The following is a 21,290-nucleotide window of genomic DNA, read 5'->3' on the forward strand; positions in this document are numbered from 1 at the left end:
TTGATAGAGATGCAAATAGTCAAACACAGTAGTCAAACTGTTAAGACTTCTTCTTTTCTTATGCTTTGTTCAACAGTCTATGACAGTTATCATTGATCCTGGTGTGGTTAACCAGTCTGGTGTTGGAACAGCTATTTTCAGTGCCTGTGATGATCTTGAAGTTACTTATAAAATTGAATCTCAATTCATGCCTTACGTTGTCTCTTGGAAACGAACTACACTGTGTTATGACACTGAAGATCAAGAGGTAATGTATATATATTTTTGCTTGTGTCTTGGAATTTGGAAGCAGAAACTTTTATCTTGATACTCTTTTACTTGTTTTAGTCATTTGACTGCGGCCATGCTGGAGCACCACCTTTTAGTTGAGCAAATTGACCCCAGGACTTATTCCTTGTAAGCCCAGTACTTATTCTATCGGTCCCTTTTGCCGAACTGCTAAGTTACAGGGATGTAAACACACCAGCATCGGTTGTCAAGCAATGTTGGGGGACAAACACAGACACACAAACATATACACACACATACATATATATATATATACTTATACCAAATCCACTCACGAGGCTTTGGTCAGCCTGAGGCTATAGTAGAAAACACTTGCCCAAGGTGCCTCGCAGTGGGACTGAACCCGGAACCATGTGGTTGGTAAGCAAGCTACTTATCACACAGCCACTCCTGCGCCTATATATATTCAAACTACATTATCTTAATTAAAAAAAAATGAAATAATTTCCTTTACTGTTCATACATTATGTGACTGTTGATTGCTTAGGAAAAAAATCGATGAAAAGTTTGCTTTCCAACTGCATGGTTCCAGGTTCAGTCCCACTGCGTGGCATTTTGGGCAACTGTCTTCTACTATAGCCTTGAGTTGAGCAAAGCCTTGTGCATGGATTTGGTGGACAGAAACAGAAAGAAGCCCATCATATGTGTATGTGTGTGTGTGTGTGTGTGTTTGTTTTTGCCCACCCCACATTACCACTTGACAACAGGTGTTGGTGTGTTTATGTCCTTGTAACTTAGCGGTTTGGCAAAAGAGACAGATAAAATAAATACCAGGTTTAACAGAAAGTATTAGGGTTGATTGATTTGATTAACGTTCTAGCTGGTACCCCAGTATGGCTACAGTCTAATGACTGGAACAAGTAAAAGATAAAAAAATAATGAATAATGATTGATCTTTCATTTATATAGGCACAGGAGGGGCTGTGTGGCAAGTAGCTTGCTTACCAACCACATGGTTCCGGGTTCAGTTCCACTGTGTGGCACCTTGGGCAAGCGTTTTCTTCTATAGCCTCAGGCCGACCAAAGCCTTGTGGGTGGATTTTGTAGAAGGAAACTGAAGGAATCCTGTCGTATACACACACACACACATAATATATGTGTATCTATATCTATCTATCTGTCTGTCTATCTATCTATCTATCTATCTATCTATCTATCTATCTATCTATATATATATATATATATATATATATATAATATGTGTGTGTGTGTGTGCATGTGTGTGTTTGTCTCCCCAACATTGTTTGACAACCGATGCTGGTGTGTTTACGTCCCAGTAACTTAGCAGTTCGGCAAAAGAAACCGATGGAATAAGTACTGAGCTTACAAAGAATAAGTCCTGGGATTGATTTGCTCGACTAAAGGCGGTGCTCCAGCATGGCTGCAGTCAAATGACTGAAACAAGTAAAAGAATAAAAGATTATGTTTAAGAAAATTAAAATTATTGAAGTAAACTGCCAGAGAAGTAATCATGGAAAAATAATGAAAATTAATAAATTAATTGGGCAGGTCCAGGCATGGCTGTGTATAGGCACAGACATAACTGTTTGATTAAGAGGTTTATTTCCCTACCATGGGACAAATATCTTCTGTAGCCCCAGGTTCATGAAAGCCTTATGGTTGGATTTGGTTGACTGAAAAAAGCATGTCAGGTATATACATATAAAGGGGGTGCTGAGAATCTCAGGTTGTAAGAAGCCACCAAGAAAATTGGCTAACCTTGCCATATGCACCTACAACTGCAGGTCCTTAGCAAGGGGTGGCTGGCTTGAATCACCTGATGGGAGGAGAGAGAGATGGACCTGTGCAGTTGTCGTGTGGTACCTGCGTGAATGGAAGAGACCATTTGGAAGACCTCCAATCAAGTGGGAAGATGTTTGGAACAACATGGAGGAGAATGGTAAGAGCACGAAGGGAATGGAGCAAATACTGTGACCAGCAGAGCCAACTCAGCACCAAACAGCCTGGCTGATCCAGGTGATATTTCTTCCATTTTGTTATGGGGGAAATTCAATATCAACTCAAATTCATTGATTTTGTTGTCATATAAAACCATTTAAAGCCTTTAGCATTCAGATTATTCTGTCAATTGTAATGCTTATTAACTTAAATTGTTTTGAATTAAACATGCATTTTCATGTAGCTTCAAGATTTCGATGATGCAATTGTTTATTTGTAAGAATGACATTATAGGGTCTGTGTGAGAGGTTGGATCTGGCCAATTTGAACATAAAACAAGTAGAACATTTCAGCCGGATAAGGCCGGTTTAAATGCTAAAGGGTTAAACCCTGAAATCAGAGGTAGGACCTTCAGATTGTTCCCTAACAATCGGTCAGATTACTTTCATCTCATTGGCTTATTTGAACAGAGCTAAGCAACAAAAACTGTTGGTTTTGTATGAAATTGATCTAGATTCTATCTTCTATTCTTATTTTCAGTATTAGAAACAGTATTTAAGTCAGCAAGCTGGCAGAATTGTTAGCACATCGGGCAAAATGCTTAACAGTACTTTATCCTTTATGTTTTGAGTTCAAATGCTGCCTAGGTTAACTTTGCCTTTCATCCTTTTGGCAGTCAATAAAATAAGCACTAGTTGAACACTGAGGTCCATGTAATCAACTTAGCCCCTCCCCTGAAATTGCTGACCTTGTGTCAAAATTTGAAATCAATATTAGAAACAGAATTTTTCCCTCATGTGTAATAAATTGATTAAAATATCCTGTGTTCATTCTGTAGGACCTCGTATGGCCCTGCCTGTTTGAGATTCGAGACTGAATCTGGAAATTCTCCCTAGCCATAAGACCTATTGTCTTTTCAAAAAGGAATGCTGATTAAAGCATTTTCCATTTGACCCTTGACATTGCTATACCATAGAGAGTTTAGGTAAACGAGTGTGACTTATATTAATTTAGCTATAGTTAAAATGGTATATCCATTTTCCTAACTAGCCTGCGTAATTATAAATACTAGCATTTTGTAAAGAAAAAGCAGTGGGTGAGAACAACTGACAGAGAGCGGGCCGACTGGCTCGAAATACCGTCTCGACAGAACGTCATAGAAGGACAGCTTTGGAATCCACCAGATATACGATTGTCTTCTCCACCACTATCTTACCTTGCTCACTCACTCACTTTCATTTCGACAGTATCACTCTGTCTCTCTCTCTCCACGGCTGCTTAATTGACAGGAACATGAAAGTCTCATACTATCGACTTTCTAAACTTACATTCACCCTATCTTCCTCTGACCCCTATTTTAGCATCTAGTAATTAGCAAACATGAAAACAGCAGCATTCATACAAGAAACTATAACTCTTGTTGCCTCGTATGCTTTCCATCTGTTTTTATACATGCCTGCCTGTTTTGGTTTGGCTATACATATGTAACGGTAAGGCGGTGAGCTGGCAGAATCGTTAGTACGCTGGGCGAAATGCATAGCCGTATTTCGTTTGCCGTTATGTTCTGAGTTCAAATTTCGCCGAGGTCGACTTTGCCTTTTATCCTTTCAGGGTCGATAAATTAAGTACCAGTTACGCACTGGTGTCGATGTAATCGACTTAATCCGTTTGTCTGTCCTTGTTTGTCCCCTCTGTGTTTAGCCCCTTGTGGGTAATAAAGAAATATATACATATGTAACGGTAAATAAAATTTGATTATCTGCAATTTTGGCCACTGTCCTTCTTTCTTGGAATCAACATCCTTATTTTCGCCTTCCAACTTATGCACTATCTGTTACAATTCTAATCTTCAGGTCAAAACTTGGAATTTGGACGTTGATGAAAAAGATATTGTAATAATGATGCCATTAGACATCTTTACTGAAATGTTAGATCACTTTAAAACGGTAAAAAACATTTTCACTTCATTCCCTATTTGTTTTTTGCATGTAAAATTATGTAAAAATTATCATCGTAAAAAACAATTTTGAGTTGCATCATCAGTTGGAAAAAGTTATTGTTTTAAATCTGCACAATCTGAAATTGATATAACTTTGTAAACATAATTAGTTTTACTGTGAAGAAAAAATTTCTCAGTTAAAAGCCTAGTATAAAGAGAAAATGTGTAATTGATAGAATATGAGAGTTACTGTTATAATTTTGGGATCTTTTCGGTTTGACTGGCAGTTTTTAAAAATAATTTCCACATAACTAAACACTTTTAAACTTCGTATACTGGTAGAATGTGTTTATAAAACATCTTTTTCTCTTGGCTTTATTGAGAAAATTCTATAGTTTGTAAGATATTTGTTGTTTTTTTTTCTTCAATTTCAACCAATCAATGACATCTATTGAGGTGAAAACATTCTGTGCCATATGAATATGTCCCTCGCTTAAGAAACAGATAAGGTTTATTTACATTTCTGAAGAAAATAAGATACCCTTCCCCCCACCCCTAACCCTAAAACAGATTGAAATGCAGTAGATCGATACTAGGGTCATAATTATGGATGACAATTTCATATGACACCGCTAGAAAAACTGCTGTTCAAACCGAAAAGATCCTAATTTTGACTCTTATTGTGTTCAGTCCATTAGATGGGATAGAACAAAAGCTGTATGCTAGTTTGTTCATATATTAACACTTTATAGAATTTGACATATAGAATCTAATATGTTGAAATATTTAGATTATGTTGTATGGATACATTTCAACTCAAGATTAGCTAGTGTCTGTAAAGGTATTCATTGTTTGATTGTTGTGATGAACATCATTTAATATGCTTTGTGGAATTATAGGAGAAGATTTACTGACACTTTGTATTGTTAATGTTTTGTTTGTAACTTAAACTGTGAGTATTGCACTGATGATGCTTAGAAATGAGTTATGATAATGCAACTTGAAGTGAAGGGATATTATAATAATAATAATGATAATAATAATAATAATAATAATAATGAAATTATTGTATACAGTGATCAGGGGCACCACAACTTGTCAAAAGTGCATATAAAGCATATGCAGTAATATACAAATGTCTGGAAAGTGAACAGTGTATGAGTCAGCTCCTCGCCCCGGTCGTGACGATACGGTCGCCCTTCCGCATTGGTCGCGGCACAAATATTAGACTGAAATCGATGCGTACGGGCCATTGCAGCAGCTGCTGCGCTTCGCGCGTGGGTCAACATCCATTCTCTCTAGGCATAGGAGTGGCTGGGTGGTAAGTGGCTTGCTTACCAACCACATGATTCCGAGTTCAGTCCCATTGCGTGGCACCTTGGGCAAGTGTTTTCTACTATAGCCTCGTGCCGACCAAAGCCTTGTGAGTTGATTTGGTAGACGGAAACTGAAAGAAGCCTGTCGTTAATATGTCTATATGTGTATGTTTGTGTATATGTTTGCGTGTCTGTGTTTGTCTCCCCAACATCGCTTGACAACCGATGCTGGTGTGTTTATGTCCCCGTAACTTAGCAGTTCGGCAAAAGTGGCAATTAGAATAAGTACTAGGCTTACAAAGAATAAGTCCTGGGGTCGATTTGCTCGACTACCGGCGGTGCTCCAGCATGGCTACATTCAAATGACTGAAACAAGTAAAAGAATAAAAGTGTGTCCTTGTATGGCACTGTGACTAGCAGTACCACTACATTCAGTTGTTAGATTTCAGGAAGAAGTCTCAATAGACCAAGGGGAATAAGTATATGTAAATAGTTCAACATTAAGGTTAAAGAAATATAACAAAAAGATGTGATTATATTGGGGGTTCCTTTTGGAAATTTAACTTAATTTTCTCATCTCCTTTCTTTGGAACATTCTAATATATTCTTGAAATACAGTTCTATATTTAAGAGAAGAGGAATTATGTATAGCACTATCCACTCCAATTATGAAGAAATGAGAGGATGAAACCAATAAATGGTCCACATTCTGTCTACCCTGTGTGAAAGGCCTCTCTGCAAAGATACAAAAGACATGCGGCCCATATGACATCAGGACAGTATTCAGGAGTAATACAACACTTTGTAAATATCACCTTCGATTAAAACCACCAGTAAAAGAGAATATGACCAAAGACTGTGTGTACGCCATCCCATGCAGCTGTAGTAGGTTATACAAAGGCGAAACATGCCACCCCTTCAAAATAGGGGTAGACGAACATCGCAAAGCTGTGACACGAGGAGATATTGATAAATCGGGTATAGCTGATCATGTATGGGAAAATGGAGACCACCTCCCCCTGTGGGATGAAGTTAAAATAATAGACAGAGAACACTACTGGAAAATATGAAGCAGCACATATACTAGGACATAACACTCTCCCAAGCAGACTGAGTGCAGATATGAGTAGCATATGGGAACCGATATTAAAAGAGGATAGGAAAATATTAGATTTATAAGCCCTAAAATCCACTCCATAATTGCCCACAGGTATATGGTGTAGTGGTTAAGAGTGCAAGCTACTAACCCCAAGATTCCGAGTTTGATTCCAGGTAGTGACCTAAATAATAATAATAATAACAACAACAACATCGAAAAATACCTTAGGAATGAGAACCCAGGTTCAAAATTTTCCCAAGACACCTAATGAAGGTATATTAGCCGAAATGTTGTGTTAGCAACAAACAAGATGAGGACAAATATCCGTCAAATGTAAATAATGTAAATAATATATTCTTCAAAATATTTTGAAGCTTTTACAGTTAATGTATTTTTTCTTAATTCAAAACAGAATAGTATGGCTATGAATAATGTGTCATCATTAGACCAATATGCTGAGAATATCCAGTCTCTCTACCCAGGTTACTCTGTGATGTTAGCTGTCATTGGATCACATATTGGAAGTCAGTAAGTTGATAAAAACAGTAACTTTAATATCTAATAATTTTTGCTCTACAAAATGTTAATGTGTTTGGTCTACCATGGAACATTGTCTTGTATGATTTATTGTTGCTGTTTAACCCAAATTCAGTTCTGACTGAGCAGATCTAAGATCAAAAGCATTTTGCCTTTGGCAATCGCACCTTTTTTTTTTATATATTGCCAAGCGTGATCGCTGCCAGACCAGCTGACTGGCTTCCATGCCGGTGGCACGTAAAAAGCATCATTCAAATGTGATCGTTACCAGCCTCGCCTTACTGGCATTTGTGCCAGTGGCACGTGAAAAACATTTGAGCGAGGTCATTGCCAGTGCCACTGGACTGGCTCCTGTGCAGGTGGCACGTAAAAAAACCACTTCAGTGTGGTCGTTGCCAGTACCACTTCACTGGCCCTCATGCCGGTGGCACATAAAAACACCCACTACACTCTTGGAGTGGTTGGCATTAGGAAGGGCATCCAGCTGTAGAAACTCTGCCAGATCAGATTGGAGCCTGGTGCAGCCATCTGGTTTGCCAGTCCTCAGTCAAATCATTCAACCCATGTTAGCATGGAAAGCGGACGTTAAACGATGGTGTGTTTACGTCCCCGTAACTTAGCGGTTCGGCAAGAAAGACCGATAGAATAAGTACTAGGCTTACAAAAAATAAGTCTTGGGGTCGATGTGCTCGACTAAAGGCGGTGCTCCAACATGGCCACAGTCTAATGACTGAAACAAGTAAAAGAGTAAAAGAGAGAGTAGAGTATGTATACAGCAAATTTAATAAAATACTATATATATTTTTTTGTTCACCAGAGCCAGTAAAAGATCTGGTTCGCATCAGTTTTCCCAGAGAAAAGCGAACAATGGAATTGATGATCGTCTCTCCATTGAAGAGGTTTGTTAATGATTAATTTTCTTGTTTCAGTGAAAATGACTGAGAATTTAACTGGTGTCAGATGTGTGCGTGTGTTTATGTGTTTCAGTGTGTACCCTTGTTCTAACATCATGTAATGATAGTAAACAACTGCACCATCATACAAGCGATGTCATTTGACACAAAAAAAACAGGGCGCAGGAGTGGCTGTGTGGTAAGTAGCTTGATAACCAAACACATGGTTCCGGGTTCAGTCCCACTGCGTGGCATCTTGGGCAAGTGTCTTCTGCTATAGCCCCGGGCCGACCAATGCCTTGTGAGTGGATTTGGTAGACAGAAACTGAAAGAAGCCCGTCGTATATATATATATATGTATGTGTTTGTGTGTCTGTGTTTGTTGACTGTGTTTGTCTCCCTAGCAATGTTTGACAACCGATGCTGGTGTGTTTACGTCCCCGTTACTTAGCGGTTCGGCAAAAGAGACCGATAGAGTAAGTACTGGGCTCACAAAGAATAAGTCCCGGGGTCGATTTGCTCGACTAAAGGCGGTGCTCCAGCATGGCCGCAGTCAAATGACTGAAACAAGTAAAATAGAGTATGTCTGGCTGTGGAAAATATTACCTTGTTTGAAAACTGGTGAGGGTTGGCAACAGGAAAGGCATCTGATTGTAGAAAATCTGCCTCCACAAACTTTGTATGATCCATGCAAGCTTGGGAAAGCGAGTGTTAAATGGTGATATTGACAATGATGAAAGGACTTTATATGGTCAAAGTGTAACCTTGTTTTATTTTCTGTACTGTTTATTTCCAACTTGCGTGTGTGTGTATGCAAATATATGTGTATATTTGTATATATGATCAAATAATTAAATCTCTATAATTGGTTGATGAGTACTCAGCATCTTAAATCTGTTGTAATACTTACAACATTTAATAAAATGATGTAGTACGAAATGATCGTACCAAATTACCAGGGTCATTCTTGTTGCTTATTTTGATTATAATCACCCCACAGATTTTTATGGATAACACCATGTAAAATTCTGGTGTATCTAAATTAAGTACCATATTCATTTGAATCTAAATTTTTGCTGAACTTATTTGTATATATGTATATACATATATATATATGACTGGCTCCCATGCCAGTGGCACGTAAAAAGCACCATTCAAGTGTGGTCAATGCCAGTAGCGCCTGACTAACCCTTGTGCTGGTGGCAAGTAAAAAGCACCCACCACACTCTCAGAGGGGTTGGCATTATGAAGGGCATCTAGTTGTAGAAACCTTGCCAGATCAGATTGGAACCTGGTGCAGCCTTTTGGCTTGCCAGTCCTCAGTCAAACTGTCCAACCCATGCCAGCATGGAAAGCGAATGTTAAACGATGATGATAATAATAATGATGATATGTGTGTGTTTGTGTCTGTGTTTGTCCCGTCAACATCGCTTGACAACTGATGCTGGTGTGTTTACGTCACCGTAACTTAGCGGTTCGGCAAAAGAGACCGATAGAATAAGTACTAAATGTGTTGACAGCGTCTTCTTTAATGGCGGTGCCCCAGCATGGCCACAGCTCGTGAGCTGAAACTAGATAAAATGAAAATGAAAAAATATCTATATATATATATATATATATATATATTATATATATATATATATATATATATACTTATAGAGTAAAGACCCCCTTTGTTCATGAATGACCATGCGATTGAACCTAGAAAGTTACCCTCCGAGGTAGAAGTCCAGGCAAGGTTGTGTATGGAAGACCAGTAGTCACCCATGCGTACCAGTTTCCCCTCTCCACACCACTGATGTTATCCAAAGTGAAAGTAAAGGCTGATACAGCTTGGCACCAGTGACGTTGCAACGCATTTCTTCAGCTGAGTGAACTGGAGCAACACGAAATAAAGTGTCTTGCTCAAGAACACCCCACATAGCTGAGTCCAAGAATTGAACTCACTCCATCATGATTGTGAGCCTGATGCGCTTTCACACACACGTGTATACGCACATACATGTACACACACACATACATGTGTATGTGTGCTTCACTCCAAGAGCGTAAAAGCAACCTACTACACTCTCGGAGTGGTTGGTGTTAGGAAGGGCATCCAGCTGTAGAAACTCTGCCAAATCAAGACTGGAGCCTGGTGCAGCCATCTGGTTCGCCAGCCCTCAGTCAAAATCATCCAACCCATGCTAGCATGGAAAGCGGACGTTAAACGATGATGATGATGACAATGAAAGTCTATTTTTATACTTAAAAAGTCTCCTGACTTTTTAAAACCATTTTAACAATTATAGCTAATGTTCAATAGTTTTTTAATCACTATATTGTAATGTCTATTTACCATTGAGATGTTTTAAATTAAGAAAGAGATTGTTAATGTACATGTGCAATGAATCTTTCTGTTTCTAATGTTAATTTTCCATTTCAGGCATTTTTAAATCTGCAATTAAAGAATTTGTTTAATTGTCAACTTATACAGTCAAGCTCTGGAATTACTAATCTCATTAAATCATTTACGAAAGCTGTTGGTGAGAAACCTGGAAAGTAAGACCACTTTTGTTACCTACATTGTCATTATAGTCTTCTGATAATTATATATTTTACTAACAGGAGAACTGTGGTTGAGTGATTATGGTACTAGAGATAATTGAATTTGAGTTCAGTAGGCACAGGTGTGGATGTACCTGTTGTGGTAACAAGTTTGCTTGCCAACCAAATGGTCTTGAGTTCGGTCACACTGAATGGCACCTTGGGCAAGTGTCTTCAACTATAGTCCGGGGCTGACCAAAGCCTTGTGAGTGGATTTGGTAAACAGAAACTGAAGGAAGTCCATCTTACAGATGAGATGCAATTTAGTTTTGTGTCAGAGAACAGTACCACTGATGCTATCTTCCTGGTGAGGCTACTTTAGGAGAAGCATTTAGCAAAAAATAAACCTTTGTACTCGGCCTTTGTCAACATGGAGAAAGCCTCTTATCTGGTGGTCAGTGCAGAAGTTTGGGATAGAAGTGGTTTGTGAGAGCTGTACAAGCTATGTAGAAGGATGCTGTCAATAAGGTGAATGTTGGCGATGAGTATAACAATGAATTTAGTGTACAGGTAGGAGTTTACCAAGGATTGGTTCTCAACCCCTTCTTGTTTGTAATTGTCCTCCAGGCCACAACAAAGGAATTTTAGACTGGTTGCCCTTGGAAGCTCCTTTGCACTGATGACTTTGTTTTTATAGCTGAATTCCTATAAGAATTAGAGAAGAAATTTCAGATGTGGAAGCAGGATCTTGAATCAAAGGGCCTTAGAGTTAATTTAGCAAAGACCAAAGTCCTAGTAAGTAGGAAAACACAAATTATTAATCCCTTCAGGGAGATGGCCTTGCTCAATTTGTAGCAAATAGTGTAGGTAGAAATTCCATCTGGTGTACCTGGTGCAAGTTATGGGCATATAAGAGGTGCAACAGTGTCACAGGAAGTAATCAAGAGAGAGTAATCTTTGTGTGTGGTAGATGTGCACGTACAATAAGCATTAAGTATGTACAGGAAATAAACTTCCTCAAATGTCCAGGGGGATCCTTAGAAGAAGTAGAAGGCGAAGCTTCCGTTACATAGGTGACCAAGTTAGCAGTGGAGGAGGAAGTTTTGAAAGTGTAGTTGCTAGAATAAAAATGGGTTGGTCAAAGTTCAGAGTGCTGCTACCTTTGTTGCTAACAAAGAGGCCTCTCCTTCAAAGTGAAAAGCACATTGTATGATACCTGTATTCGGACAGCTATACTACATAGCAGTGAAACATGGGCTGTGACTGTATAAAAAATGTGAATGCTTGAAAAGAAATGGAGTGAGCAAATTTTTCTGGATGTGCAATGTTAGTGTGCATATATGACAGAGTGTAAATGATTTAAGAGAAAAATTGGGTTTAAGAGGCTTCAATAGTAGTATGCAAGAGAGAAGACTGTGTTAGTGTGGTCATGTGATGTGTAAGGATGAGAACAGTTGCATAAAGAAGTGCCAACTTGTGGAAGAGGTAGACCCAGAGGGATGAAGTGATGAGAAACAATCTTTGGATGTTGTCTCATAGAGATGACAAGGGACCAAAACATCTGGTGATTTGCTGTGCTTGAGAAGGCACGTCAAGCTAAATGAAATCATGGAAGGTCATGTAACCCTCTTGCACACATACAAACACACACACACACATTCACATCCAATCTGTCTTCTGTCTAAGCTCCCTCACAACCCATCCTCCCAACATAGCTCCATCCCACCACTCATGCATACTACCCACTGCAAGCCCCTCCTCTTTCCCTCATGTGCTTAACTGCATACTCTTCATACTGCCACATATCTACCATATCCCACTGCCAGCCACTTCAGTTTCTCACCATCACCTGCTACAGCCACCTCTTCCCATTCTCTATACATCTTCCTTCACACTCTTATAGAACATTCCCTTCTATTTCCATCACTGCTACCTGTGGGTAGGTCCTGATGCATCTGTAACACCATCTCTATCTCTCTCACTCTGACTGTTTCTCTATCTTTTTCACTAACCATATCTCTCCTTTTTCTCCTGCCGGGGTAGCCAAGTATCTCCTCTTATAGCAAGACACCTATCTCTAACCCCATATTATCCTCCAACCTCTTTCTGTGGTTCCACTCTCTCTCCCAGCTGAGAGTTCTTCATCTTGAAAGTTACTTGGTGACCCCACTGGTGTCAGTGTCACTTGAAAAGCACCAGTGCTGATGTCACATAAAAAGTACCCAGTACACTCTGTAAAGTGGTTGGATTTAGCAAGGGCATCAAGCCATAGAAACCATGCTAAAGCAATGGAACCCAGTGCAGCTCTCCAGCTTGCTAGCTTCTGTCAAACTGTCTAACCCATGCCAGAATGGAAAACAGACTTTGAATGCTGTAGCTGCTGATATATATATATATATATACATACATACACCGCACACCCACACATTCACGCACCTTCATCCACACACACACACTTACACATTCATGCATGCACACCTTCATTTTAGGATCACCAATACTTTATTATCTCCCCTTTTTTGCACCTCTCCTGTCAAACTTTTTTTTTTCCAATCAGCCGTGCTTGACTACTAAATCCACAAGTTTTTTTTATTCTCTCTCTGTTTATTTTCTTATATTCCTTTCTGTTGAAGAACATAGGCTCGAAACATAAAAAACTTTCTCACTTTCCCGAGCATCAAACTAATACACCTGCTTGTTGTTCATACACCTGTCTTGGTTTTTCTGTAAGTGTGTGTGTTACTGTCTTCTTGCCTTGATTTCATGTGATAGTTGTAAAAAAATGTCACCATCATGCAGGCAGTGTCCTTTATTTTCAATCTTTTGAAAAAACATTTCTTGTCTTGGAGAAATATTACTTTGCTTGGAAATAAATGAAGATTGGTGACAGGAAGGGCATATAGTTGTAGAAAATCTACCTCAGTTGAAACTCCATCCAACCCATGCAAGTATGGAAAAGTGGGCATTATAATAAAGATGATGATGATAATGATCTAAGACTCAGTCACTAGAGTTTCATGTTCAGGTGTGGCTGTGTGATAAGAAGCTTGCTTCCCAACTACATGGTTCTGGGTTCAGTCCCTCTGCATGGATCCTTGGACAAGTGTCTTCTGTGGTAGCCTAAGGCTGACCAAAGCCTTGTGAGTGGATTTGGTTGATGGAAACTGACAGAAGCCCATTGTGTATATACATATGTGTGTGTCTTTGTGTCTGTGTATGCCCCCACCTCCCCACATGACAACAGGCATTCCTGTGTTTATGTCCCTATAACTTAGTGGTTAAACAATAGGGGTTGATGGACTAAATACCAGGCTTTAAAAAAGAAGTACCCAGTACACTCTGTAAAGTGGTTGATTCATTTGACTAAAACTTCTTCCAGATAATGCCCCAGCATGGCCACAGTCTAATGACTGAAACAAACAAAAGGTATAAGGTAAAACAAGACAAACGCTAATTCTCTTAGAAATAGATTTTATGTTTGACTTCACTACTTCATTGAGATAATTATTTGTTGCCAACAGCGACAGTATTTTCTATCTTCTATTAAAAATCTATATTGTTTGTACGTATATGTTTCACGAGCCCCTAGGCATCAGAACAAAGCAGTTAGCAAAATACAGAGAGGGAGAAACAATAGAGTAAGAAGCTAACAGAATAGAAGTAAAACCACAGCTAGTAAGAGAGGCAAGGGAAAGAATCACTTGTGTTGTTGTACAGTCAGATGACTCTTCAGTAATAGTGTGTAATCAATACATTTTATTGAAATACAAGCAATGTTTGTTTCCGTCTTCCTAATTCACTAACGATTTTATTTGTTTTTAAAATGTCCAGTTGTGAAGGGAATTAACAACAAAAAAAAACCAACTAATCTATTGTGCAATGATACTCTGCCATTAATGGTGTCATAAAGATGTTGTAAAAGTGGAAATAAAAAAAGAGAAAAACACTTGAAAAAACTGGGTGCTATATCTATGTAGCACTGTTTTTACACGAATGCATTTACTTTGTAATTGCAGTTTGCTCTTATTGAGCTGCCTTATAAAATATAATAATGAAATTATTGTATACAGTGCTCAGGTGCACCACAACTTGTCAGAAAGTGCATATAAAGTACATGCAGTAATGTAGAAATGTCTGGAAAGTGAACATGCTTGTGTGTGTATGGAGGGGAGAAAATCAAGTGTAGTGTTGGCGAATCTCAGGAAGCATGGAAGTCTTGAAGGATGCAGTGCTCCGACAACTAACAACCGATGTCGGCAGTTTGTTCCACGCTTCAGCAACTCTCAGTGTGAAAAAATGTTTCCTGAAGTCATGGGAGCTGTGCTGTTTTCTTACTTTGTAAATATGTCCACGGGTGTTAGATGGGTGGAGTTTGAAGAGGTGCTCAGTGTTATTGTTTGTGCGATGGTTGATAATTTTATGGGTGTCTGCCAGGTCAGCTGCCAGACGTCGGAGTTTCAATGTGTCCATGCCCAGGGAAGTAAGGCGTTCAGGATATGGCAAATGCCTGATGGAGGGTATTCTTTTGGTTGCACGTCGCTGAACAGCTTCCAGACGATTGATGTCCTGGGCAAGATAGGGGTTCCAGACCGGTGATGCAAATTCCAGGTACGGTCTTACAGGTTATGACGACGAGGGTTCCGGTTGATCCGATCAACGGAACAGCCTGCTTGTGAAATTAACGTGTAAGTGGCTGAGCACTCCACAGACACGTGCACCCTTAATGTAGTTCTTGGGGTGATTCAGCGTGACACAGAGAGTGACAAGGCCGTCCCTTTGAAATACAGGTACAACAGAAACAGGAAGTAAGAGTGAGAGAAAGTTGTGGTGAAAGAGTGCAGCAGGGATCACCACAATCCCCTGCCGGAGCCTCGTGGAGCTTTTAGGTGTTTTCGCTCAATAAACACTCACAACGCCCGGTCTGGGAATCGAAACCGCGATCCTACGACCGCGAGTCCGCTGCCCTAACCACTGGTCCATTGTGCCTCCACAATACAGGGGTAACCAGCTAAATACTCAGTGGTAGAGGAAGCATCTACTTCAGAAAACTTCCATGACTAGATAGCTTGTCATAACAATACCATCTTTGGAAGAAAGCCTTAAACCTGTCTCATTAATTTAACAGAGATTTCTTTGAAGGCAATTTAGTCTGCTACATTAATTGGTTTTGCATTGGTCCAGCTTGTTCTTTGTTAATTTTGTTTTATCTGTTGCCTGGTGACATACTTAGATTACTTATATAAGTTTTAACCAAAGTTGGCCCAGGCCATGTCTAATTTAATAGAACCACCTGGAAGAGGTACACAGTCAGCTCTTGGGCACCATAGCCCATTCAAGCAGAGAGTTATTGTTTTCAGAGACATATCCAAGTGTGGGTGGTTTGTCTGGTGTTTGTTGGGGGTAATCATCTAGGGGCTGTTTGAATGCTGTGAAATCACTTTCCTCCTTTAGGTGGGCTGGCACGATGTTGAAGAGAGCAGGGCCAGTTGAGGTGAAATAGTTCTGTCGTAGTGTTGTGATACAACACGAACATGATTTCTGTAGTGGATGGATGGCACGGGAGCAATAATATATATACACAATATATAAATATTCTACATTCCAGAATATCTTAGATATAGTCGATGATCAGATTAAAATCATTCCACTTCAATGAAACTGAGTTCTAGAAGTGCTGCATATATATCATCATCATCATCATTTACTGTCCATTTTCCATGCTAGCATGGGTTGGACGATTTTGACTGTGGGCTGGCAACCAGATGACTGCACCAGGCTCCAGTCTTGATCTGGCAGAGTTTCTACAGCTGGATGCCCTTCCTAATGCCAACCACTTTGAGAGTGTAGTGGGTGCTTTTTACGTGCCACCTGCACATATATATGTATATATATGTACCCTCCACCTACACACTACAATGATTGACACTTTCCACCCAAATGTACAAAACTACATCTCATAATGCATGATGCCTATCTCTTCACCACCTACTTACTCCTGCAACCTAACCCCACCATATCATCTTTTTGTCCTGTCCTCCTTCCATGTCATTACTATTCTGTCACTCCTCCCTCCACCTACTCTCTTTTGCATCTCTACCCTCCCGAATTCATGACTCTTCGGTCATTACCTTTCAACCCTCCCTAACTTCTTTTACAAGTGCAGCCTATCACTTCATCCCCTCGTCTTCTTCTTCCCTCTTAGAATCTTACAATAATCCCACTCACTTGTACTTACCTATTCCTTTACTACCCACAAGGGACTAAACACAGAGGGGACAAACAAACGGATCAAGTCGATTATATCGACCCCAGTGCTTAACTGGTACTTATTTAATCGACCCCGAAAGGATGAAAGGCAAAGTTGCCCTCGGTGGAATTTGAACTCAGAACGTAATGGCAGACGAAATACTGCTTAGCATTTCGCCCGGCTTGCTAACGTTTCTGCCAGCTCGCCTTGTACTTACCTTGAGCTTTGAGGGGCCACCTCGTCTGCTGATTATTCTCTCCCTCTCCTACAAACTGAGTTACCATGCAGCTCTTGTACAAGAACCTGCTCTTCCCCCTGCTCATACTCTTACCTCTCGCCCCATAGTATAACCCCCAACTCCTTTGGTTTTCATAGTTTTGTGAGCTGCATTGTGACTTCATTAGTGCTGTTGGCATGATAAAAGCACCAACTACTTTCTGTAAAGTGACTGGTGTTAGGAAGGGCATCCAGTCGTAGAAACCATGCCAAAGCAGACATTGGAACACGATGCATCTTTAGGTCCAATGGATCCTGTCAAACTGTCCAACCCATACCAGCCGGCCATATCCGGCCAGAAGTATTCTGCCTGTTTTATGTTCAAAGTGGTGAGATCTGGTCTCTCACACCAACCCTACAATATCGTTTTAAAAATTAACAGCTACCTCATTAAAATCTCATAGCTACAAGATAATGCATGATTAGTTCAAAACATTGTGGATAAAAAAGCATTCATTTTGGCAGAATAATGCAAACGCTAAAGGTTTAAATGATGATGATGATGATGATTCTGTATGAGATCTACACCATTGTTATAATTGCATCTATATCATAGTTTTCATCTCTCATAATAATGTTGCTCTCAACTATCACTTTTAGGAAAGATCGTTTGCAGTCTGAGTTCTCCTTTCACAATGCGAAAGGTAATAACACCTCCGGGTCATCTGATATACAAGGGTTGTGGAAGTTACAACTCCAACAGTTCAAGAATATTAGTTCTGATATTGCTAATGCTATTGTTTACCAATATCCTACACCAAAATGTTTGTTTGAGGTTAGTATCAAACAGTTTGATTTGTCAATATCTACCATTCCTAGTAATCTGTATGTCTTGAGTGTGATATTGTAATTGGTATGTAATATTTATCAAACATACATTCTATAAATCTACACCACTGAAGCACACTCATTTTGTCTATTATCAGATAGTCTAGTAATACAGACAAACAGAATTTTCTTTATTTTATATTTTTCCTTCGAGGTCATTAAAAAAATATGCAATGGGAGCAAATTGTTTCATTAACCCTTTCGTTACTGCATTTATTTTGAGATGCTCTGTGTTTCTTTCAATTACTTTAAATATAACAAAGAATTTAGTAAAATAACTTAGTTATCATTCAGTTAATGTTAGGAACATAAATTGTGACTAAGGTTTGGTGGAAGATTTTAATTCAAAACTTATGAAAACAAGACATTTGTACTCAGAGCCAGAGCCGGTTTCAGCCGGGTTGGTAACGAAAGGGTTAAAAAAGAATTAATTTTCTGGATAAAATTTATATTCAATATTTTTGCAAATGATGTACTTCTCTATATTTCCTGATTTTCTCAGGCATATGAAAAATGTTCCTCAGAGAAGGAAGGTATTAAAGTACTTGAAGATATTACGGTAAATATAGAACCAAATATTTGCTATGTATTTTAAGTTTTAAAATGTTCTTATTCTGATTTCATGTCATTTTAATTTTAAACCATTTTAGTTATTGTGGTGTACCTGAGTACTGTATGCAGTAAGATCATTATTATATTATTACATATATGTGTTTGTTTTACATGATTCTTGATATCAAATTGTGTGTTGTAACAGTTATATTTATATTTTGGTATGGTCATTTTGCCAACAAACACATGCACTATTTATTTGATCTTTAATTTAGCTTTGTATTACCTCTGCCGTAGCAAAGGCGGAGGCATTGTTTTCAGTCGCATCTGTTTGTTTGTGGACAAGATATCTCAATAACTGCTGGATGGATTTTGATGAAACTTTTAGGGATGTTTGGCCTTTTGACTGGCATGAACAGATTAGGTTCTGGGATCGATCCAGTACCGGACAAGGATTCTGGATTATTTTTCTGTTTTTTTTTTAACTTAATTTTTGAGTGGTCAGGTTCATTTTTAGTATTCTTGTTTGTGAGAGCAGTCGAGTTTATTTCAGATATTCTAATTTTAAAAATCATCTCTGGCTAATCGTTGAGAGGGCATTGGTGTTGCCTTGGCAGAAGTATGCCCTCTGTGAGTGCTCTTTTTATTAGTTTATTTATCAGAATTCTTTTGTCACACATTCTGTGACCTCTTCAATGACTTTCTGTTCTTCATGTCTCATCTCTGTTCAAAATAGACAGGACAAGACCAGAGAAAAGAGGAAACACAAAGGACGGAAAGTCAATTAATAATAATAAAGCTAAAGTGAAGATAAAATAAATAGTGTGTGTGTTTATTGGCAAAATGACCGTCCCCAAATATAACAATATATTATTATTCAAATAGTAAAATATTGGTTTATTTAACTGCTTTCAGTTATTATAGATGGCTGCTTTCATCTTTGTTTGAATAGATTTATGAAATACATAAATAACTGATTGAGAGAGAGAGAGAGAGGAGAGAGAGAGAGAGAGGGCCAGTCAGGCGGTACTGGCAACGGCCACGCTCAAATGGTACTTTTTATGTGCCACCTGCACAGGAGCCAGTCCAGTGGCACTGGCAACGACCTCGCTCGAATGTTTTTTTCACATGCCACCAGCACAAGTGCCAGTAAGGAGATGCAGGTAACAATCACACTCGAATGTTGTTTTTAATGTGCCATCAGCACAGAGGCCAGTTTGTTGCTCTGGCAACGATCATGCTCGTACGGTACTCTTAGTGCTCCACTAGCACTAGAAAGATAGAACAGTATTGTAGGATAGGTGTGAGAGGCTGGAACTGGCAAGTTTGAGCATAAAACATGTAGAGTATTTGGGTCTGATATGTCCAGTTTAAATGCTAAAGGGTTAATGTTCTTTTCCTTTGCTCCCCTCTTCTCTCTGTTTATGTGTGTGAGCCTCTTTCTCTGACAAAAGGGAAAAATGTTTGCGTCACTCATGTTCAATAAATAAATTGTAATATGTCCCTGGTGGAGGCGCAATGGCCCAGTGGTTAGGGCAGTGGACTCGCGGTCGGAGGATCGTGGTTTCGATTCCCAGACCAGGCATTGTGTGTGTTTATTGAGCGAAAACAACTAAAAGCTCCATGAGGCTCCAGCAGGTGGTGGTGGCAACCCCTGTTGTACTCTTTCACTACAACTTTCTCTCACTCTCTCTTCCTGTTTCTTCTGTAATGCTGCAATGGACTGGCGTCCCGTCCAGCTGGGGGGAACACATACACCATAGAAACCGGGAGACCGGGCCCATAAAAAAAAATGTATTTCTTACTCTTCCTTTCTATTTGTATGTTTCTGTGCACATGAGCTTGTGTGTATGTGCCACCTGCACAGGAGCCAGTCTAGCGGCACTGGCAACGACCTCGCACGAATGATTTTTCATGTGCCACCAAGGCGATGCAGGTAACAATCACACTTGAATGGTATTTTTTATGTGCCACCGGCATGGAGGCCAGCTTGTTGCTCTTAGCGCTCCACTAGCACTAGAAAGATAGTATTGTAGGGTAGGTGTGAGAGGCTGGAACTGGCAAGTTTGAGCATAAAACATGTAGAGTATTCGGGCCTGATATGTCCAGTTTAAATGTTTACAATTTAAAATACCATTCGAGTGTGATCGTTATTAAATAAATTGTAATGTATCACTTGTGGAGGCACAATGGCCCAGTGGTTAAAGCAGCGGAATTGCGGTCGGAGGATCGCGGTTTTGATTCCCAGACCGAGCGTTGTGTGTGTTTATTGAGCGAAAACAACTAAAAGTTTACAATTTATTACATTCAGTACCAAAACATTCTAAATGCCCAGTCAGCTGTACCAAGTTATCTGTATCCAAACAGCTGCACCAAATCATTTCATTCAGGTTAGCAGCATACATTGAATATATGCCTTTCTAAATATAAATATCTTATGCTTCTCTGTTTTGATTTTCCAGGTAAGGAGACATGCTGGTGTGTTGCAATCAACCAAGCGAATAGGTAAAGAAGCTGCACGGAGAATTTATCAGCTCATGACAACAAAGGACCCAAATTTATTGTTAAAATAAATCCCTTTTAGCCTTATTTTCACATTGTATTTTTTAAAATTAAATATTACTCTTTTAATCTTTTACTTGTTTCAGTAATTTGACTGCGGCCATGCTGGAGCACTGTCTTTAGTCGAGCAAATTGACCCCAGGACTTATTCTTTGTAAGCCTAGTACTTATTCTATCGGTCTCTTTTGCCGAACCGTTAAGTTACGGGGACATAAACACAGCAGCATCGGTTGTCAAGCGATGTTGAGGCGACAAACACAGACACACATACATATATATATGTGTGTATATATATGTGTGTGTATATATGTGTGTGTATATATGTGTG

The 21,290-nt window shown here is 39.3% G+C and overlaps 1 protein-coding gene across 2 annotated transcripts in view; it reads left to right on the top strand.

Moving 5' to 3' along the window:
- The window catches only part of LOC115211950 (crossover junction endonuclease EME1), a 33,317-nt gene extending 12,281 nt beyond the window's left edge, over positions 1–21,036 (top strand). For both annotated transcript variants that reach the window (XM_036503236.1, XM_029780714.2), the window contains 8 exons: positions 77–247; positions 4,041–4,133; positions 6,954–7,069; positions 7,896–7,977; positions 10,397–10,512; positions 17,621–17,795; positions 18,351–18,407; positions 20,863–21,036. In XM_036503236.1, the coding sequence (XP_036359129.1) occupies positions 77–247; positions 4,041–4,133; positions 6,954–7,069; positions 7,896–7,977; positions 10,397–10,512; positions 17,621–17,795; positions 18,351–18,407; positions 20,863–20,973 (921 nt within the window). In that variant the 3' untranslated portion in view covers positions 20,974–21,036. The remainder of the gene's footprint in view (positions 1–76; positions 248–4,040; positions 4,134–6,953; positions 7,070–7,895; positions 7,978–10,396; positions 10,513–17,620; positions 17,796–18,350; positions 18,408–20,862) is intronic.
- The last annotated feature ends 254 nt before the right edge of the window (positions 21,037–21,290 follow it).

This window comes from Octopus sinensis, linkage group LG5 (assembly GCF_006345805.1).
Source record: "Octopus sinensis linkage group LG5, ASM634580v1, whole genome shotgun sequence".
Lineage (NCBI taxonomy): Eukaryota > Metazoa > Mollusca > Cephalopoda > Octopoda > Octopodidae > Octopus > Octopus sinensis.